The sequence below is a fragment of the Melospiza melodia genome, chromosome 6 (assembly GCF_035770615.1).
Source record: "Melospiza melodia melodia isolate bMelMel2 chromosome 6, bMelMel2.pri, whole genome shotgun sequence".
Lineage (NCBI taxonomy): Eukaryota > Metazoa > Chordata > Aves > Passeriformes > Passerellidae > Melospiza > Melospiza melodia.
The window spans coordinates 55,087,730-55,108,287 of NC_086199.1; the positions used below are offsets into that span (position 1 = coordinate 55,087,730).

The 20,558-nt window shown below is 58.1% G+C and overlaps 6 protein-coding genes across 7 annotated transcripts in view; 5 read left to right on the forward strand and 1 right to left on the reverse strand.

Annotated features, from left to right (window-relative positions):
• The first annotated feature begins 447 nt into the window (after positions 1 to 447).
• Positions 448 to 5,886, forward strand: LOC134419225 (mas-related G-protein coupled receptor member H-like). Of its 2 annotated transcripts, XM_063158246.1 has the most exons (3): positions 448 to 577; positions 4,256 to 4,368; positions 4,615 to 5,886. In XM_063158246.1, exon 3 carries the CDS (start codon positions 4,726 to 4,728, stop codon positions 5,671 to 5,673), a length of 948 nt encoding a protein of 315 aa, XP_063014316.1. In that variant the 5' UTR covers positions 448 to 577; positions 4,256 to 4,368; positions 4,615 to 4,725; the 3' UTR covers positions 5,674 to 5,886. The 2 variants fall into 2 exon arrangements, with proteins under 2 accessions (XP_063014316.1, XP_063014315.1); XM_063158245.1 differs by lacking the exon at positions 448 to 577 and having other exon boundaries at positions 3,761 to 4,368.
• Positions 572 to 3,078, forward strand: LOC134419224 (mas-related G-protein coupled receptor member A1-like). Its single transcript, XM_063158243.1, has one exon. The coding sequence runs from the start codon at positions 572 to 574 to the stop codon at positions 1,547 to 1,549; it is 978 nt and encodes a 325-aa protein (XP_063014313.1). The 3' UTR covers positions 1,550 to 3,078.
• Positions 5,887 to 6,775: 889 nt separating the features above from the next.
• LOC134419228 (mas-related G-protein coupled receptor member H-like) lies at positions 6,776 to 8,665 on the forward strand. The gene is made up of 2 exons (XM_063158249.1): positions 6,776 to 7,055; positions 7,293 to 8,665. The coding sequence occupies exon 2, from the start codon at positions 7,404 to 7,406 to the stop codon at positions 8,334 to 8,336; it is 933 nt and encodes a 310-aa protein (XP_063014319.1). The 5' UTR covers positions 6,776 to 7,055; positions 7,293 to 7,403; the 3' UTR covers positions 8,337 to 8,665.
• A 1,705-nt stretch (positions 8,666 to 10,370) lies between these two features.
• Positions 10,371 to 11,288, reverse strand: LOC134419825 (mas-related G-protein coupled receptor member H-like). Its single transcript, XM_063159432.1, has one exon. It carries the CDS (start codon positions 11,286 to 11,288, stop codon positions 10,371 to 10,373), a length of 918 nt encoding a protein of 305 aa, XP_063015502.1.
• Positions 11,289 to 13,031: 1,743 nt separating this feature from the next.
• RHOD (ras homolog family member D) lies at positions 13,032 to 14,514 on the forward strand. Its single transcript, XM_063159433.1, has 5 exons — positions 13,032 to 13,165; positions 13,659 to 13,746; positions 13,924 to 14,033; positions 14,121 to 14,255; positions 14,347 to 14,514. Exons 1-5 carry the CDS (start codon positions 13,037 to 13,039, stop codon positions 14,512 to 14,514), a joined length of 630 nt encoding a protein of 209 aa, XP_063015503.1. The 5' UTR covers positions 13,032 to 13,036.
• A 1,425-nt stretch (positions 14,515 to 15,939) lies between these two features.
• Positions 15,940 to 20,558, forward strand: part of KDM2A (lysine demethylase 2A) — a 33,552-nt gene continuing 28,933 nt past the window's right edge. The window contains exons 1-3 of the mRNA XM_063158250.1: positions 15,940 to 16,025; positions 16,345 to 16,372; positions 17,543 to 17,647. Coding sequence (XP_063014320.1) covers positions 16,006 to 16,025; positions 16,345 to 16,372; positions 17,543 to 17,647 — 153 coding nt within the window. The 5' untranslated portion in view covers positions 15,940 to 16,005. The remainder of the gene's footprint in view (positions 16,026 to 16,344; positions 16,373 to 17,542; positions 17,648 to 20,558) is intronic.

The window sequence follows — 20,558 nt, forward strand, 5'->3', positions numbered from 1 at the left end:
TCTAGTACATAAACACCATTTTCCTAGAACTCATTTCCATGCATCCATTTCTTACTTGGAGTCTTTTGATGCTTCTGGAGGTTCATTGAGAGATGTCTCTGGTGTTCGTATTCACTCTGATATTAAAGATGACCTTGCCTTGAACTTTTTCTTTGGCCATATGCTCTTGCATCTTGTTATGGAACTGGCCCCAAAAATACTGCAGGCCTCCTTATCTGTGTCTGCACTGGCTCCAGGCACATTTATCACCCTAGGTCCACATCCTTACTTCCTTCAATCTTTTAGTGGCCCCCCACTTAGGGGCCCCTAATCTTTGAGCAACTTAAGGGGAGTTGAAACTATATATTCTCTCTTATTTATCAATCCTCTGCAAACCAGCCCAACCCTCCGACCCCATCGTTTCCACTGCCCTCCTCCCCTGCACATCTCACTCCTCCCCACTGAATCCTTCCCACTGCAGGGAGCTGCTGAGGAGCCACATGGTCCATCCCTGCATTCTCCAAGCACTGACTGCCCAGCCACTCTGACCACAGCCAGGGGCCACATCCCACTGCCTGCCCAGCGTCCATCCATGGAGGTGAGCACCTTGTCCCCTCTTTTCACCTCACCGACTGACACACCTGCTCAGTGTGAGATCAATGTCTCCAACATGGCCACAGACTTTGTGATGCTGCTCGTTGGCCTCTGTGGGCTGGCTGGGAATGGAGTTGTTCTCTGGCTCCTGCACGTTAATGCCATCACCCACTTCATCTCCAAACAGGCCATCATCGACTTCCTCTTCCTCATCTTCATGTTGCCCTCCACCCTGCTTTTCCTTGTGGAGGAGGTTTCCTGCTCTGCTATAATGCCCCTGATGTATTTGAGCTTGCTTTTCCAGCTGTCGCTGTTCACCTACATTATAGGGCTGTACCGGCTGACACTGATCTGCATTCAGAGGTGCAGATCCATCCTCTGCCTGGTATTCTGTGGTTGCCAACTTTCCGAACACTTGTTGTGGGTGTTGATGACTGCCCTGTTCTGGGTCCTCCTCTTTGTTTTCATCGCTGTCAATCCCACGGTGACTTCCCTGTGCCAGTCACACGAGCAGGAGCAATGCCAGATGGCTCTCACCTCCATGTACGCCCTCAACCTCTTTCTATTTGCTGTACCCATGGTAATTTCCAGCACAATCCTCTTCATTCATCTCAAGCCTGGCTCCCAGCAGCAGCAACACAAGAGGCTTGACGTTGTTATCTTCCTCGTTGCACTCTTCAGTCTGCCCTTCAGTCTCTGGTCTCTCCTGCAGCAGCTCGGTTACACAGTTGTGTCCTCCCAGGTGGTTTTCCTACTTGCATGCATCAATAGCAGCATCAAACCATTTATCTGCTTCTTGGTGGGGAACTGGAAGAGAGACTGCTCTGTGGGGAGCTGCTGGAGACACTGCTCCATGGAGAGCTGCAGGAAGCACTCCTCCATCCAGTCCCTAAGGGAGGCAATCCACAGGGTCTTTGGGGAGCCAGAAGAAAACACTGCCTGTGGAGATGATCCTGTTGTGACCAGTGGGGTCTGAGCCTGTTGATCCCTTCCACTGCACTGCTGAAGGACCCCAGGACAGTGGCTGAGAGATTCCTTGAGTCTCCTGATGAATAAATACCCACAGGATCACCCTCCCTGTGCTGCTGCATCCCCAGCCCCTTTCCAGGCCGCTCTGGGCTCTGATCCGTGCTTGGGAGGCCTCAGCCGTGAGGAGCAGCCCCTGGGCTCAGCTCCTGTGGCGCTGATCAGAAACACCCTCTGCTCCCAGCCACTGCTGCTGTCCAACCACCTCATGGGCTTTCATCAACAGCCTTGGAAATTCTTGTACTGCCCTGGATGCCACAGCATCCCTGCTCTGCCACTGTCCCAGGAAGCTGCCGGCCCCAAGTGTGGCCAGGCTGAGCCATTGCTGTGAGTGCCGCCCATGCCTTGGGGCCCTGTGAGCAGCGGCCCCAAAGGAGAGCCTTGGAGCTCTGCTGGGCCCAGCAGCGCTGAGCAGAAGCTCCCTGGCACTGGGGCCTCTCCCAGCTGGGATCTCTCCCGGCTGCTGCCCTGGGCTGATCCCCGAACGCCGACGGCTCCTGGGCCCATCCCGCCAGGGCTCCAGGCCCAGCCCTTGGCCCAGGGAGGAGATGCAAAGGGATCCGCAGGGAGCATTTCACTGCCTGCCAGGGCAATTGCTCACAGGCACCTTGCACTCACTCTGCCTGGCTGGCTGGCTGTGTGCACACACGTCTGCATCTGCTGGGGCAAATGTGGCAGAAATGCTGCTCTCTCAGCTGTGTTAGTACCTGAGACATCTCACTGGGGCAGGCCTGGAAGCAAGGTTAAGGCATGAGATACCATTCCAGCTAAATGCTGTTCATGTCCTTTCTTTGCTAAATTGTTTATTTTCATGTACAAAAGCAGGAATGGCTGGCGGAAGCAGAGACACTGCTCATGGTCCTGGGTGGAGCAGGGCAGGAGCGGGGCTGTCACAGGGGAAAAGATGGAGCCAGGGAGGGTCTGGAAGTTCTCAGAGGGGTCCAGAAGGGTAAGAGGGTTCTGTAAGTGTCTGGAGGAGGTCAGGAAGGGTCTGGATGCTGCTGATCGCAAATGTCCCAATTGGAGGGCAGCAGAGCCTGATGGGCAGCGCTTCAAGGTGGGGAGCAGCACTGGATGGGGTGGGATGCGATGGGATGGCATGGCATGGCATGGCATGGCATGGGAAGAATAGTGGAGATCAGAATGGGAGTGATACCAAAATCAGCCAGAATAAACTTTCAAACACAATGGGAAGCATTAGGAAGCAGGAATTCTTTACCTCCAAAGGACACACAGATTGATCTCTCCATATTTCTGTTTGATGTGAGACTTTACAACAGGGTTTTTATCCATCACAACTACACAGAGTCAATAAAGTGTCTTTTTTATATAATAGATAAACATCACTTTACTAGGACTCATTTCCATGCATCCATCTCCTTCTCCAAGTCTTCTCCTGATCCTGGAGGATCATTCAGAGGGGTCTCTGGTGGTTGCATTCACTGAGTGCTGAGATATTAAAGGTCACCTTGCCTTGAACTTTTCCTTTGGCCATGTGTTCTTACTGCTTGTTACAGAACTTGCCCCAAAACCACTGCAGGCCTCCAAATCTGTTTCTGCACTGGCTCCAGGCACATTTATCATCCTGTGTGATCCTGAGGAGCACATTGGAGTTAGGCTTTCCTCCTCCCTCCTGGGCCCTAGAACCTTATGGCCAGGAGGAGCAGGGACACTGCCGGGGGTCCCAGATGCATCAGGGCAGGATCAGGGCTGTTGGGTGGAAAAGGAGGGCCTGGGGATGGTGTGGGGTGTTGCAGACGGTTTCAGAGGGGTCAGGAGAGGCTCAGAGCGGGTTGGAGGGGGTCTGGATGCCGACAATCCCAAATCTCCCCACTGGAGGAGAGCAGAGCCTGACAGGCCACACTGAGAGTGAGGAAACAGCTCCATCTGGGAAACCTGTGAGATGTGATAGGATGGGGTGAGGATGGAGAGCGGGGTGGGGATGGGGATGGGGATGGGGATGGGGATGGGGATGGGGATGGGGATGGGGATGGGGATGGGGATGGGGATGGGGATGGGGATGGGGATGGGGATGGGGATGGGGATGGGGATGGGGATGGGGATGGGGATGGGGATGGGGATGGGGATGGGGATGAGATGGGATAGGATAGGGAGCAGCTGAGTTGTGCTTCCTTGGGACCAGAGCATGTTTTGGCAATGATCCTGGAGCCCTTCCCGGAATGGGAGTTGCTTCTGAGAAGCACCCAGCTGACTCATCAGCACTGCCAGCATTGCCAGCATTCCAGTGCAACCAACATCCCCCTGCTGCTGGAGGAACAATGAGCCCAAAGGGAAAGGAAACAAGGAGTGGCAGAAGCCTGTCTGGAGAGGAAAGGCATTTGGAGAGTGGGACACACTGCAAGGAAGAAATGTTTCTAATCAGCATAAACTTATGAGCCAAAGTGTTTCATTTGGAGCTTTTGACAAAAGTCACTTCCTCTGTAGCAAAAAAAAAAAAAAAAAATCCACCCAGGATAAATATCTCTGAGGAAGTGGAGCTCTGACATAGCCAAAGATGCAATTTCTCACTGCTCGGTGACTGCACTGAGTCTTGGAGGGCAAACACAGGATTGGGCACAGACAGCAGGTGGTGGGACATGAGTGAGGATCTCCTGATGACCTGGGCACTTTCTCCTTCATGTCCCTGACCTGGCAGGAGCCACTTTAGGACACAGAGGAGCAAGAGGTACCAGGAGGTACCAAGAGGGACCAGGAAGCGCCGCTGATCTGCACAGACCCCTTTGCCTGCTGCTGCCCCACAGGGAACAGGTCAGTGGAATGTTTGCCTTCCTCCCTACCCCACCTTCCTCTCCTGCAGCAGCTGCTCTGTTCCTGCCACCCTCTCCCAGTGACTGCAGGGCCCTGCCCAGCTCCCCCCTCCTCTGCCCTGAGCTTTCCTTTTACATCCCCTGCCAAACAGCCCAACCCTCTCACCTCCCTCTCCCACCCCACCATTTTCACTGCCCTCCTTCCCTGCACATCTCACTCCTCCCCACTGAATCCTTCCCACTGCAGGGAGCAGCTAAGGAGTGTTGTGGTCCATCCCTGCATTCTCCAAGCACTGACTGCCCAGCCACTCTGACCACAGCCTGGGGCCACATCCCACTGCCTGCCCAGCGTCCATCCATGGAGGTGAGCACCGTGTCCCCATCTCCTGCCTCACCCACTGAAGGAGATAATACATGTGGAATTGATATCACCGATGCGGCCGTAGTTGGCATCATGCTGCTCATCTGCTTCTGTGGGCTGGCTGGGAACGGGGCTCTGCTCTGCCTCCTCAGGTTCTGCAGGAACGCCATCACAGTCTATATCTTCCATTTGGCTGTCGCCGACTTCATCTTCCTGTTCTTTGTGGCCACCTCCCTCCTGCTCCACCTGCTGGAGGAACTTTCCTGCTACGCTATTACACTCCGGGAGTACCTGAAGTTGTTTTTCCAGCTCTCGCTGTTCTCTTACACCACGGGGCTGTACCTGCTGACAGCCATCAGCGTCGAGAGGTGCACATCCGTCCTCTGCCCGCTCTGGTACCGCTGCCACCGTCCCCGGCACCTATCAGGGTTCATGACTGTCCTCCTCTGGACCCTCCCCTTTGTTACAGTGGTTATCCTGTGCCTGTCACTGAGGCCCCAGCACTGCCAGGTGTCTCTCATCTCCATGAATGCTCTCAACCTCCTGCTCTTTGCTCCAGCCATGCTCATTTCCAGCACAATTCTCTTCATTAAGGTCAAGTGTGGCTCCCAGCAGCAGCAACTCAAGAGACTTGACATCGTCATCTTCCTCACTGCGCTCTTCGTCCTCCCCTTCACTCTCCCACTCAGCCTCTGGAGTTTTCTGCAGCAGTTTGGCTACACCATGGTGTCAGCCCAAGTGGTTTTCCTGCTCGCCTGCACCCGCAGCACCATCAACCCCTTCATCTGCTTCTTGGTGGGGAGCTGCAGGTGGCCCTGCTCCATGGAGGGTTGCAGCAGGCCCTGCTCCATGGGGTCCCTAAGGAAGGCCCTCCTGAGAGTCTTTGGGGGCACAGAAGAAAACGGTGCCTGCAGCGATGATCCCATCATGGACATTGTGCTCTGAACCTGTTGATTCCTGCCACTGCACTGCTGAATAACCCCGCGACAGCAGCTGAGGGATTCCTTGAGTGACCTGATCAATAAATATCCACAGTATCACCCTCCCTCTGCTGGTGCATCCTCACCCTCTTTCCAGTCCACGCTAAGATCTCAGAAACACTCCTGGCCAATGAATTCCGTTGTGCTGATGCTTAGTATTAAAGCCAGTTTTTACTAATTCCCTTGGTGGTGACTTTTTCAGCGATCTCAAACACTCGTTTGGAGCACTCTCGCGGTGTAATCCCGCAGGAGAAGGGAGCAGCGGCATGTGGGAGGGATGCTCTGAGGGGAGCACACGGGAGCAGGGCTCTCCTCCTCCCTGCCGCGTCCTGGAACTCCATGGCCAGGAGGGGCAGAGCCACTGCCGGGAGTCCCGGCTGGAGCGGGGCAGGAGCGGGGCTGTCGGGGTGGAAGGTGGCCCGGCTGGGGCTGGTCTGGGGTGTCCGAGGAGATGAGGAAGGCTCAGGAGGGCATCGCAGGGATCGGAGGCTGCCTGGCTGCTGGCGATCCCAAGGCTGGGCACTGGAGGGCAGCAGAGCCCGACGGGCCGCGCTCGGAGCAGGGAGCGGCCGCCGGCCCGGAAAGCGGCGGGATGGGAGAGGATGGGATGGAGAGCGGGATGGGGAGCAGGGATGAGGATGGGATGGGGACAGGTCGAGGAAGCTCAGCTGAGCGTCCTTTGGGCCTTTGGGGAGGTTTTGGCAAGGATCCCGGAGCTCTTCCCAGAATGCGAAATGCTTTTGAGAAGCACCCAGCCGCTTCATCATCAGCGCTGCCGGCACTGCCGACATTCCAGTGCCACCAGCACCACCAGCATCCCTCTGCTCCTGGAGGGACAGTGACCCCACAGTGAAGGGAAATGAGGAATGGTAGAAGCCTGTCGGGAGAGAGGAGGCACTTGGAGAAAGGGATATTCGGCAGGGAAGGAATGTTTCTAATCAAAAGGAAATGATGAGCCAATTGCAAAATTCAGTTTGAGGGGTGTCTGGCAAAAGCCACTTCCTTACTGGACAAAAAAAAAAAAAAAAAAAAAAAAAAAAAAAAAAAAAAAAAAAAAAAAGATAAATGACTCAGTAGAAGTGGAGCTCTGACGAAGCCAAAGATGCAATTTCCGACTCCCCCGTGATTTCACCAAGCTTGGGAAGCAACACCAGGACAGAGCACAGAGAGGAGCTGGCTGGGCATTTGGAAAGTGGGCAGTGAGGACCTCCTGGTGAGCTTTCTCCTTCATGTCCCTGACCTGGCAGGAGCCGCTTTAGGACATGGATCCCAAAGGAGCAAGAGGGACCAGGAAGCGCCGCTGATCTGCACAGAGCCCTTTGCCTGCTGCTGCCCCACAGGGAACAGGTCAGTGGAATGTTTGCCTTCCTCCCTGCCCCACCTTCCTCTCCTGCAGCAGCTGCTCTCTTCCTGCCACCCTCTCCCGGTGACTGCAGTGCCCTCCCCAGCTCCTCTCTCTCCTCTGCCCTGTGCTTCCCTACTGCATGTCCTGGCAAACAGCCCAACCCTCTCCTACCCCACCATTCCCACTGCCCTCCTCCCCTGCACATCTCACTTTTCTCACCTGAATCCTTCCCACTGCAGGGAGCAGCTAAGGAGTGTTGTGGTCCATCCCTGGATTCTCCAAGCACTGACTGCCCATCCACTCTGACCACAGCCTGGGGCCACATCCCACTGCCTGCCCAGCGTCCATCCATGGAGGTGAGCACCGTGTCCCCATCTCCTGCCTCACCCACTGAAGGAGAGGATCTGTGTGATATTGATGCCACCGATGCGGCCATAGACAGTGTGACACTGCTCATCTGCCTCTGTGGGCTGGCTGGGAATGGGGCTGTGCTCTGGCTCCTCCAAAGGAACCCTACCACCAGTTACATCATCAACCTGGCCTTCGCCAACTTCTCCTTTCTCCACTTCATGGTCCTCTCCACCCTGCTCTATCTGCTAGAGGAATTGTCCTGCTACACAATCATGCCCCTGGTGTTCATGAGGGCACTTTTCCCACTCCTGCTCTTCTCCTACAACCTGGGGCTGTACCTGCTGACAGCCATCAGCATTGACAGGTGCACGTCTATCCTCTGTCCACTCTGGTACCGCTGCCGCCGTCCCCAGCGCCTCTCATGGGTGATGTGTGCCCTGCTCTGGGCCCTCTGCCTCACTGTCATTGTCACAATGACTGCCCTGTGCCGGTCACGAGAGCATGACCACTGCCAGGTGTCTCTCATCACTATGTACGCCCTCAACCTCTTCCTCTTTGCCCCAGCCATGCTCATTTCCAGCACAATCCTCCTCATTAAGTTCAAGTGTGGGTCCCAGCAGCAGCGACCCAAGAGACTCGACATTGTTATTTTCCTCGTTGTGCTCTCCTTCCTCCTCTTTGCTCTCCCCCTCAGCCTCTCCAATTTCCTGCAGCAGCTCGGCTACACCGTTGTGTCCTCCCAGGTTCTTTTCCTGCTCGCCTGCATCCATAGCAGCACCAACCCCATCATCTACCTCTTGGTGGGGAGGTTCAGGAGGCCCTGCTCCGTGCAATCCCTACGGCTCTCCCTCCAGAGGGTCGTTGAGGAGCCAGAAGAAAACACTGCCCACAGCCATGATCCTGCCACAGAAACAGCCTTTCCAATCTGTTGATTTCTTCCACTGCTCTGCTGAAGGACCTTGTCAGAGTGGCCGAGTGTTTCTTTGAGTCACCTGATTAATAAATATCCATGGGATCACCCTCCCTGTGGTGCTGTAATCCTGCAGGAGAAAGGAGCAGGGGCAATGACAGTGGCCATGTGGGAGGGATGCTCTGCAGGATTCTCATTGGAGCATGGCTGTGCTCCTCCCTCACAGGTCCTGGAGCACTGTTCCTCAAATGGATCCTTCCCAACACAGCTGTGATCCCAAAATTCCCGCTGGCACCTGGTTCCTGCATCCCACTGAGGTCTGATATCAATAAACAGCACCATGAACCCTGAGCTGCCTTTGCCCCCTCTGCCAGCGCTTCCCGGCTTCCTCTGGCTGCTGCTGCCAGCCGGGAATGTGGCTGGAGGGAGGGGACACAGCCATGGCTTGTGCTCCCTGCAGCAACCATGATCCCCAGTGCCAGAGCTGGGCTGGCACGGACACGATGGCCCAGGGGCTCAGCATTCCCCACCCCGAGGGCTCTGTGAGTGTCACAGCAGAGATGTCCCACGAGATCTTTTATTTTTAATTTTGTTCCTCTCCACTGCCTTCAGCTGCTCCCTCAGCAGGCTCAGGTGGTGCAGCAGCAAGGAGAGGAGGAGGCCGTGATCCTCAGCACAGCCACCCCCTTCCAGGAGCAGGGTGACACCTGTGTTTGTCACCATGGGCTCCACGGGGCATCAACCCCCTCCCTGGGGCTTCCCTGAGGCCACCAGCCCCACCACACCCCACACCTTCTCTCCAGCCCCACCACATCCCACACCTTCCCTCCTGCCCCACCACACCCCACACCTTCCCACCACATCTTCCCAGCAGCTCCATCATGTCCCACCCCTCCCACACCACCCTCCCATCCCACTCCCCATGCAGCCCACCCACCTCCCGTCCTTCTCATCCCTCCCAGCCCCGGGCCTGAGGCTCCAGTCCCTCCCCACGGGCTGCTCACCCCAGGCTCCCTCACACGGTTTTTGGGGAGTGTTTCTCTGGGACATTCCCCTCCAGGGCTTCACCCGCCGTGTCCCGTCCCCCAGCCTCCCAGGAGAGGGACCAGAGGCGACAGCGGGATGGATCCATCAGCGTTTATTGGGGCAGAGGGATGGCCAGGAGTGGACACACAGCCGGGGATCCTGGGAGGAGCGGGGCTGTCAGGGGGGAAGGCGGCCCTGGGAGGGGATCTGGGATGTCAGAGGGGATCGGGAAGGGTCCGGATGCCGGCAATCCCAAATATTCCCACAGGAGGGCAGCAGAGCCCGGCGGATCGCGCTCGGAGGAGATGCCGGCTGGGAAACCGGCGGGGTAGCACGGCACGGCATGGGATAGGTACGGGCAACAGGGAAGGGGAGCCGAGATGAGCATGGTTTGGGGGTACGACTGGGGTGAGAATGCAGATAGGATGGGGATGCAATGATAGGGACAGGAATAGGGACAGGGAGAAGGACATGGACAGGGATAGGGATAGGGATAGGGACAGGGACAGGGACAGGGACAGGGGTAGGGACAGGGATAGGGACAGGGACAGATGGGATAGGGATAGGGATAGGGATAGGGATAGGGATAGGGATAGGGATAGGGATAGGGACAGGGACAGGGACAGGGACAGGGACAGGGACAGATGGGATAGGGATAGGGATAGGGATAGGGATAGGGATAGGGATAGGGATAGGGATAGGGATAGGGACTGGGGACAGGACAGGGATAGGGATAGGGACAGGGATAGGGATAGGGATAGGAATAGGAATAGGGATAGGGACAGGGACAGGGACAGGGATAGGGATAGGGATAGGGACAGGGACAGGGACAGGGATAGGGATAGGGATAGGGGTAGGAATAGACACAACAACATGGATCAGTGGGATGGGAAAAGGAATGGAAAAGCTGTGGGATGCATCTGACTCACAGCTGCAGGAAGATGACCTGCAGGCCTGGCTGGGAGTGAGGGTGGGCAGCTGAGCATGAAGCCAGCGTGGGCAGCACGGCTGGTGGCACCATAGTGGCCTCTCAGCTGGACACTGTGGTGGTCCCTGTCTCCTCAAAGACCCTCCGGAAGGCGACCTGGAGGGACACGACGGAGCAGCGCCTCCAGCAGCTCCCCACCAAGAAGTAGATGAAGGGGTTGATGCTGCTGTTGATGCAGGCAAGCAGGAAAACCACCTGGGAGGACACGACGCTGGGGCTGAGCTGCTGCAGGAAATTGGAGAGGCTGAGGGGCACCCCAAAGATGAGGAAGAAGAGCACAGTGAGGAAGATAACGACATAGAGCCTCTTAGGCTGACGTCTCTTGGAGCCACACTGGACCTTGATGAAGAGGATCACGTTGGAGATGACCATGGGTGGAGCAAAGATGAGGAAGCTGAGGGCGTACATGGAGATGAGAGCCACCCGGCAGTGCTCATGCTCGTGTGACAGGCACAGGGAGGTCACCACGACCATGACAGCAATGGAGAGGGCCCAGAGCAGGGCACACACCACCCACGAGAGGCGCCGGGGACGGCGGCAGCGGTACCAGAGGGGGAAGAGAATCGAGCCACACCTCTCGATGCTGATGGCCGTCAGCAGGTACAGCCCCATGTTGTAGGAGAGCAGCGACAGCAGGAGAAGGGACCTCAGGTACTTCAGGGACACAACAGTGGAGCAGGACACGTCGTCCAGCAGGTAGAGCAGGGAGGAGGGGACCATGAAGAGGAGGAAGGTGAAGTCAGCGACGGCCAGGTTGAGGATGTAGACAGTGATGGGGTTCCTGCGGATGTGAAATCCCAGGAGCCAGAGCACAGCCCCGTTCCCAGCCAGCCCACAGAGGCAGATGAGCAGAGTGACACCGTTTACGGCCACATCAGTGACATTGATCCCACAGGAATCATCTCCCTCAGTGTCCATCAGGGAAGATGAGAGAGGTGGGGATGTCTTGTTCAGCTCCATGGTGGGAGGGGGGATGTGTCCCCAGCTGTGGGCAGAGCAGAAGGGGGTTAGTGGGACCCCAGGGGATGTGACAGGGAGGGGATCCCAGTGAGGCAGCACAACAGGGCTGGGGACAGGGGGGCCGTGGGATGGCTGGGGGTGAGGTGAGGGCAGGGGGAGGGTTGGATCAATCCAGCCATCCCGATTGAGGACAACCATGGGAGCGGTGAGAGGGGCTTTTGGGACATCCAGGGAGAAACAAGCAGTGCCCAGGGCTGGACTCTGGTCCCAATCCCCTACCTTTCCTTGGGGCCAACCTGTTGGTGTGTCCGAGCAGGGCACGCTCCCTCCCTCCGGTGCTCCTCACCACAGGCTTCTCCAGTGAGGAAAACTGCAGTCTCCACGTCCTCAGAAGCTCCAAGCAGCCTATTTGTCCCCAAATAAAACTGCTCTTTGGGGCGTTTCTGCACAATCACAGGTCAGGCACTGAGAGCACTGGGCAGTTGCACACACGCTGCCTCTTCTCCCGTCAAAATTCTCTTGGTCTTGCGGGAAAGGAAATGTTTTGTCCGAGCAAATACCCCAGAGGACGAATGCTGCAGCAGTTACATCTCACTGTGAAAGAACCTTGATGCTTTTAGGATTCAACCTGATATCTCATTAGACTGGTAATTGCCACCTTCCTAATTGTTTGATAGTGCTCCAGCCTCCTCTCCCCATCCTGCCCCGATGCTGGCATCCTTCTGAGATTGTTCATTAACGCGTGCATTTGCCTCCCAGCGTGAGAATCCCTCTCCACCAACTTCATCCTGCTCCAGGCCTGGGTGAGAATTTGGAATTTGTTGTCTGAGCCATCACTCTGGATTCACTCCAGTTGGTTTGGGGGCCCTCCTGGACCGGCTGGTACTCACTGAGAGAGCCTGGAGAGGCTGGTGGCAGAGAGGGGAGGTGACAAGGGACAGCACACCTCACATCCCTGTCTGCAACCCTACACAAGAAGCACCCATTCACCCCCACCAAAAAGTTTTTGGGTGGCAGAAGAGGGGAGGGAAGAGGGTCTTGGACACATCCAAACATGGGGGGCATGGGTGACATCGCTGCTGGGATGGCATGTCCCTGAGCAAAGCAGTGTGTCACAGCCTGTCCCATCCAGGTTGCAATCACTAGGAAAAGACAGGAGCTGGGTGGCTGTCCCCTCACCCCGGTGCCGGGCACAGAGAGCCCGGCAGGGCACAGCACGGGTGTGACAGCCGGGCTGGCGGTGACAGCGGGGCCAGGGCAGTGAGTCACCGCCACCCCCGTGCCTGCTCCACCCCTGGACTTTGCCTCCCGCGGATGCTCGGGGCAATAAACCCCAGGCTCGGAGGCGTCGGGGAGGGCACCGGGGTCCCATCGCTGGGGGCTGCGCTGTGCAGGGGAATCTGCACGAACGGGATCGGGATGGGGAGCGGGATCAGGAGCGGGATCAGGGGATGGAGTGTGCCTGAGGTGGCGGGCAGGAGTGCGAGGGAGCGGCACCCAGGCAGGCAGGACAGGCAGGTGGCAGCGTGACGCTTGTGCACGGCGCCGGGAGAAGGTCACCTGTGCGCCAGGACACTCGTACGTGTGTCCCGGCCGCTGTCACAGCCCCGGGCGGGCGGGCGGGCCCGGCGGGCGGGTGACACGGGTGACAGCCGCACCCTGGAGCGGGCGGGCGCTTCCCGCCTGCCCGTCCCCATCCCTGTCCCCGCCGAGGCCACTCGGGCTCCGTGGCCCCAGCGGACACCCCCATGCAGCGGGAGCGCGGGGAGCAGAGCCCAGGAGCCCCCGAAACCGAGGTCAAGGCTGTCATCGTCGGGGATGGCGGCTGCGGGAAGACGTCGCTGCTGGTGGCCTTCGCCAAAGGGGACTTCCCCAAGGTACGGGATGCCTGTCCCCTGGGGGGTGCGGGACTGTCCCCGGGCCTGCGGGAGCGGTGACGGGCAAAGGGCGGTGGGACAAACATGGTGGCAGCAGCGGGGCCCTCTGAGGCGGGACATGGGGACGGGGGGACAGGGGCTGGCCCAGCTTGGGGCTGATGGGGGTCTGTGACACCTCTGCCTCTCTTGGGGAGTGCCGGGGGGAAACAGGGTTTGTCCCTCGGTGAGGGCACATAAGGGACTCGGGGAGTGCAGGGAAGGGGGGCAGCCACAGAGACCCCAGAACCCCTGTCCTGAATCCCCAGGTCCCCCTGGGGCATCCATGTGCCCTGGGATGGGGGACAAGGGTGGTTCCCATCCCTCTGCCTTGGGGAGGAAGCACCATTTCCCGCTGCCTGCTTCCCTGCCTGTGCTCTGTCCTGTCCCCACTGGGGTCCCCTCTGTCACTGCCCCCCACAGCCGCCTGTGTGACCTGTGTCCTGTCCCCTGCCAGGTCTATGTCCCCACCGTGTTTGAGAAGTACACAGCGTCCCTCCAGGTTGCCGGCAAGCCCGTGAAGATCCACCTGTGGGACACAGCAGGTGGGACAGCAGGGGACAGCCCAGCTGGTGTTTTGGGCCCGTTTTGGGGTGTCCCACACGTGTGGTCATGTTTTGTCCCCTCCAAGGGGTCCCCATCACCGTGGCGGGGTTGACCCACAGCCATCCCCACAGATGTCACTTTCACGGTGTGTCATGGTTTCCTTCTCCACTCGGCAGGACAGGAAGACTACGACAGGCTTCGCCCTCTGTCCTACTCAGATGCCAACGTTGTCCTAATGTGCTTTGATGTCACCGACTCCAACAGCTTTGACAACATCCTAACAAAGGTAACGCAGCCCCGGGGGTGCCGCCTGTCACCTGTCCCCATCCCTGGGTGGCATGTGCCCATCCCGGGGTGACATGTCCCTTCACAGTGGTACCCGGAGGTGAACCACTTCTGCAAGGGTGTCCCGGTGCTGCTGGTGGGCTGCAAGACGGACCTGCGGCAGGACCAGGAGGCGCTGCAGAAGCTGAAGGACGGGCGGATAGAGCCCGTCTCCCGCCAGCAGGTGGGTGTCACCTCCGGGTGACAGGTGACACGGCACAGGACAGGACAGCGGGGTCCTGGGGAGGTGTGACTCTGTGTGTGTGTCCCTGCAGGGAGAGGCCATGGCCCGGCAGGTCCGCGCCGTGTCCTACATGGAGTGCTCGGCCAGGTACCAGGACAACGTCGGGAACATCTTCGTGACAGCCTGCAATGTCGCCATCAGCGCCGCCCGCCGGAGGCAGCGCAAGGCGGGACCCAGGAGGGGCTGCGCCATCCTCTGAGCCCCCCGGCTCGGCACAGCCCCCTCGGACAGCCACTGCTGTCCCCGAGCTCCGACACCTCTGCCTCCGCCACCGGAGCGCCGCCGCCACCCGCCCGGCCCGGGGCTGGCACTGCCGGTCACCGCGGGGTGACAGCAGGAAAGCATTCCTGGCATGAACTGTCACACGCCTGCATCCCAGAGTTCCTTTCCAGCTGGGGATGCCGCTGGGGATGTCCCTGTCCTGCCAGGAATCCATCCCAGCGTCCTGTGCCAGCACCCCCTGCCAGCCGGGCTCTGGGGACACAGAACTGATTTGGGGCTCCCCTTCCCGCTGGCAGGCCAGCGCCGGAGGGGGACATGGGGTCACTGCAGGGCCATCTTCTGCCATTAAAGTGACTCAAAACTCATCGGCCTGAGCGGTCCCTGGGGCAGGGGCAGCCCCTGCACGGCCTGGGGGCGTCGGGGACCCTGGGTGGGTGTTGGGGACACAAGGTGGGCGTCAGGGACATGGTGTGGGCGTCAGGGACATGGTGTGGGTGTCAGGGACATGGTGTGGGTGTCGGGAAAATGGTGTGGGTGTCAGGGACATGGTGTAGGTGTCGGGGACATGGTGTGGGTGTTGGGGACAGGATGTGGGTGTTGGGGACATGGTATGGGTGTCAGGGACATGGTGTGGGTGTCAGGGACATGGTGTAGATGTCGGGGTTATGGTGTGGGTGTCAGGGACATGATGTGGGTGTTGGGGACATGGTGTGGCTGTTGGGGTCAGGATGTGGGTGTTGGGGATGTGGTGTAGGTGGGTGTTGGGTTCCCGCCATGGGCCCAGGTTGGATGAGAGACCACCGGGATGGGGTCATCATCTGATTTTGGGTTGAGATATGTGTGAGCATGTGTCCAGGTGTGTGCTGCACATACAAGTCTATAACCACATGTATAGTTATATATATATGCTTTATATACATATTTCTATATAATGTATATCTAACTATAGAGTTAATGTATAGCCATCCATATCACTATATTTATTTTATATATCACTGCATACAGTTAGGCTGTAACTATCTATAGAACTATGTATAGTTTATAAAACACTGTTTATAGTGTATAACTAAGGAGCTGTACTAGTTACCCAGGTGGATGTAGGTGCCTGCCTGTGTCTCTGCATTCAGACCCCCATACAGGCGTGTACAGCCGTGCGGGCACCCGCGAAGCCCGCGGGGACACCGAGGGTCTCACGGCGGAGCGTTTTGTGCCACGAACCCCCCAAAATCCCACCGGGGCTCCCCCTCTCCGGCTCCCCCGCCAGGGGCGTGGCCACGTGGGGAAGGGGCGTGGTTATGGGAAGGGGCGTGGTTTGTGCGGGGGTGGGCGGGGCCGGGGCCGAGACGCGCGCGCGCGGGGCGGGGCCGGGCCGGGCAGCGCACGGCGCACGCGCGGGCTGTGGGGGGGCCCGTGCGCGCGGCGCGTGCGCGTGGCGTCGGTGTGTATGTGAGGCTCTGACGGGTTCAAAATGGCGGCGGCGGCTCCTGTGTGAGGAGGGGGAATCGCGTCCCGGCCGGGGGGCGGCGGCGCAGGGGGGGCACCGCGCGGGCGGGACGGGGCGGGCGGCGCCGGCGGAGCCCCGGCACTCGGCGGCGGGAGGGGTGCGGTGGCGGTGGAGGCGGCGGCGGCGGTGGCGGGGGGACGCGGGCCGCGGCGGCGGGGGGCGGCCGGCGGGGCTGTCAGCGCCCGCTGCCCGCGCCGGGAGCGGCGGGGCCGGGGGCGCGGCGGGCCCGGGGCGCGATCGCTGCTGACCGGGGGTTCCTCCTCCTCCGTCTGTTCTGTTCCCCTCACCCCGTGCCGGCGGTAGAAGAGGACAAAGGCGCAGGAGAGACCTGGTGAGCACCGCGGGGTCACCGGCGAGCCCCGAGTTTGTGCGGGGCCCCGGAGCGCGGCCGGGCGGGAGCGGGCGCGGGCGGCTCTCCCCTTGCCGGGCCCCGGGAGGCCGCGTCGGGAAGTTGAGGAGGGGGCGGCGGGTGCCGGCTGACAGCTCCCCGGGGACCGTCCCTCCCTCCCTCCCTCCCGCATCCCGTCCTGCCCCGGCGGGGGCGGACTGGGGTGGCCCGGCGGGCCGGGGCTGGCTCCTTCCCCCGCGGCGGGGCCGGCGCGCCGAGCTCCGCTTGTCCGGTTGTTTATAAACAGAGTTCAGCAAGTGTGGGGAACTGCCTCCCTCGGCCGAGCCGGAGTCCGGTGCCGTGGCTCCAAGGGAGGCAGGGGTGGGGAAGGTGCTGGCGGGACCGGGAGCGCTCGGGGGTCGGGGAGGAGCAGGATGGAGCGAGTTCGCCCTGCGTGGTCGTAGCGGTTCTGTAACACTGAGGGGATGGCAGATCCCCTTCCTCGATCCTATTCCCCGATTCTCCTCCCCGAAGGTCCGACTTAGGCGTAGTGCTGGGGATTAAGAGCCGTGCCATACCTAGGCTTTGGTTGGTTTCTGTCCCTTTAAAAAAAAAAAGTGTAGGTGCCATCTGACGCCCTGGGAGGTTTTCCCAGGTTGGTTTGTGGTGTCACAAGGTGGCACATTTGGAGAGCTCAGCATTTAGGTCTCCTCCAGCCAGGAGTTAGATCCCTAACTGCTCCCCTGCTTGGGTGCTAGGTGTAAGAGATCCCATATGCCTTCCCCGCTCATGGGACACATCCTGTAGCACTGTAGTTTCTCCCGGGTGCCACGGTACAGGATATCCCAAGGCCAATGATTGTGTTGTTTGGAGAAGGATTTGACAGCACCTTCCCTGGTTTTTATCCCGCTGTGGGCCAGAGGAGCCGCTGGTGGTAGTGTGGAGCCAGGGTGGGAGACCTGCAGCTCCTGTTGTGTTACAGGAGAGCTGGTGAAGTCCTTTACCCTGACATTTATTCTGAGTTAAAATAGGAGCCTTAGAGGTTGGCATGGGCTCATCCACTGGGTTCTCCCAGCCCCCAGGGCAGGGTGGGGTTGGCCCCGAGAGGAGAAGGGAAGTGAGGGGTGTGGGTGTCCCTGTGCCCTTTTTCACTGTTTGCCTCTGGCTCCCAAGGAGGAAGAGGACGACGACAGCAGCCCTGGCGTGTCCTTCTCGCTCTCCTCCGAGGAGTCGGAGATGGAGCCCGAGGAAGAACGGATCCGATACAGCCAGAGACTGGTCAGTGGTGCCCTTGGGACAGTCCTGTTCCAGGCTTGCTTCTCTTGCAGCTGCAGAGGGGAAGGGCTTTTCCTGGCAGCAGGGTTGAACCACCCAGATGCTGCCTGCTCAGAGGTGTGGGTTTGGCTCTGGTGGCTTTGTGGGTCCTTTTGTGTCACTGAGTTTGTCCTAATGAAGGGAATTTGGCTGCTGAGCTCTGTAAAGGGAGGTTGGAGACTGAAGCTGGGGAAGGAGCTTTGGGGTAGGAACATGAAACTGGTGTCAGTGTAGTTTCTGTCACAACAGGTTTTTTTATGTGTGTTTGTGACAAGCAGAGGACCTGAAACACTGTGTGTTACCAATCTTGATTTAGGTGGCTGTGAAAGCTGAGGGAACCAGCTCCAGCTTCAGGCTTCAGTTTTCCTGTGCCTGTGTCTCTTCCCAGTGTTTTCTTCTGAAGGGAGCTGTTCCAGCATTCAGGTCCCAGTCAGGCCCTGTCAGGAGCTCTGGTGTTTGTGCTGGGACTGCATGAATCCAATGGAAATTGGGCTGTAACTGGGAGCAGCTTGGGAGCAACTGCTCTTAGAGTCTGAGGTGATATTCCCAGAGATCCCAGGGAGGGAGGGAAGCTGCTGTGCCTCCCACACTGTTTTGAGGCAGCTGCAAGCCCCCAGGGAGGGCAAGTGGCAGCTCTGTGGTGGAGGGAGTCCCTCTCTGAGTCACATCTGTACCCTCACCTTCAAGGGGCTGCCCATAAAGGTGAATCCTTATCCTTTAATTCTCTGGAATCATTTGGTGTGAGGCTGGGCGGTTCTTGGCATTAGGCTTTGTCCTCCAGATGAGCAGTTCTGGGTGCTGGGGAGTTCCCCAGTTTTTATTTTGGCATCAGTGCAGTCCCACCTCCTCCCTCATCCTGACACATCTATTCCCACAGCTGTGCAGGATGCAGCTCAAGGTGCTGGTTTGGCTGGGGATTGATCCAGGACTAACCCAAAGCATCTGGATAAAGATGTGGCAGGTGAAGGGGGCTATCAGCCAGGAACTTGTCAGTTGAAGAATGCTTATCATCTCTCAAATGGAAATCTGGAGGAGCTGGTGTCCTGGTGCAGGTGGGCTGGGCTCCAGCAGGATGTGCTAAGCTGGATAAATGCCTGCAGGCTGATGAGCTCCATGCTTAAGGGGTTTGGGAGGGCACATGGGCAGCAGGGTGAGGCTCACCTGGACTTGTGTGCTGTCTGTGCTGGCCTGAGGCCCAGGGAGGAGGCATGACCCCTGTGGGGGGGCTGAGGCTTAACTCCTACCTCCTGCCATGCTTTTCCTGGAAACTTCCAGCTCATTATGTGCTCCTGTTGTGTCAGTGATGCTCTCTTGCTGAAGGACCCTTAAAAGATGATTATTTTTCTTCTGTAGAGCATGATTTGACTTATTCGAATATCCCACATATGCCTTGGCCTTGGGAGCTGGGTTAGTAGGCCTGAATGAGAAGTTCCAAGTAGGGAAGCAGTGAGCTGCTGGTACAGTGTGTTTCTGCTGCTGTCAGCTGTGTTTCTGGTGTGTGACTGGGGCTCAAATAGCAAAAAATAAATGTATTTTAAAAAACCAATCCAGGTGTGATAGTAGTTCTACCAGCCAAACAACCTGAACCTGAAGTTTATGGTGGTGAAGGAGCTGAATTAATTGTGTGGTTTGATGGTGCCAGCTGAGATGGCAGAGGCAGTTTGTTCTCTGGTGTGTCAGGTAATCACACTGGCAGCATCCTTTTCCTGACTAGTTTCTGTGGGACATAGATGAAATCTTGAGTGTTCTGTGTTATTCTATTTAATTTGCACTAATGTTGCCTTCCCCTGCTTTGACAAAAATCTGATGTGTGTCTGTTTTGTGAATGAATTTATCAGTGTTGGTGAAAGATCTGGGTTTGGAGGAGAATTTCACCTCTGCTTCAGGTGTGGTCACTTTCCTTCAGGAATTCTCTGCTGGTCACACATGCCTGTGTGGCACAATGACACTGACTGGATGGGCTGCACTGCCCTAACTGTACTCGCTCCCTAGTTCAGGCTCTGCATCCATGACTCCCAGGATAACACAGGCCTGGCTGAGGGCTCTGGACTCAGGGATATCTTGGGAGGATGTCTTGCACCCATCCATGACCATCTGTGGGAGAAGCTGTGTCCTGGTGAGCTCTGGGAGGCTCACACGGGCAGTGGGTGATGCTGAGTGTGGAGAGGACACAGAGGAGCAGGTTATGGGCTATCCATGCTCCTCACCAGAGACTGGGAGCAGTGCAGATGGGACTTGCAGGCACTGTGGAGCAGTTTCCTGCTAATTCTGTGTGAGTGTTGTTCTGCCCAGCTCTGTAATGAGGCAGATCCTGGGGCTTGGGCTGAGGTTCCAGCATTTCAAGCTGGAGTTGTGTGTTTGCAGGCCCTTAACCAAGGAGCTGAAATGCTCTATTGTGTCCTGAGCCTGAGTGACAGTCCAGCCCTGGCACTAACAATGCCACGGTCCCTCTCTGAGACTTGGAAGTCTCTGCTGGCTGTCACTGGGTGGTTGCACCCAGCCCATGTCACACCAGGCTGTTGGGCTCCCACGAGGAGCCTGGACTCCTGAAAGGCTCTGCAGAAAAAGATCCATTGGGCTGCTGCTCACAGAGGCTGCCTGCCCTTCTGCAGAGCAGCCCTGCCATGTTCCTGGGTGCTGGAAGTGTGAGGAAATCTCACCTTCTGCCTGCTCCAGGGCTCATTTTGGCAGGGCTGTGCTGTGAACTGAGACTAGCAAGGCCCTGTGAATTGCAAGCTGGGATTAGCACATTACCACAGTGCTGCCATGTGCTTGCAGTGACAATGTTCAGGGTGAGAAATGAAGGGCAGCAGCGCTGGATCACTTCAGAATGACTTGGGAGCACAGCAGGGGAGGGCCATTATCCGAAGGACAA

Coding starts and splice junctions, on each gene's coding strand:
- LOC134419224 (XM_063158243.1), top strand. CDS start 572: ATGGAGGTGAGCACCTTGTCCCCTCTTTTCACCTCACCGACTGACACA.
- LOC134419225 (XM_063158246.1), top strand. CDS start 4,726: ATGGAGGTGAGCACCGTGTCCCCATCTCCTGCCTCACCCACTGAAGGA.
- LOC134419228 (XM_063158249.1), top strand. CDS start 7,404: ATGGAGGTGAGCACCGTGTCCCCATCTCCTGCCTCACCCACTGAAGGA.
- LOC134419825 (XM_063159432.1), bottom strand. CDS start 11,288: ATGGAGCTGAACAAGACATCCCCACCTCTCTCATCTTCCCTGATGGAC.
- RHOD (XM_063159433.1), top strand. CDS start 13,037: ATGCAGCGGGAGCGCGGGGAGCAGAGCCCAGGAGCCCCCGAAACCGAG. Junction 13,166..13,658: donor CCAAAGGGGACTTCCCCAAG/GTACGGGATGCC, acceptor GTCCCCTGCCAG/GTCTATGTCCCCACCGTGTT. Junction 14,034..14,120: donor TTGACAACATCCTAACAAAG/GTAACGCAGCCC, acceptor GTCCCTTCACAG/TGGTACCCGGAGGTGAACCA.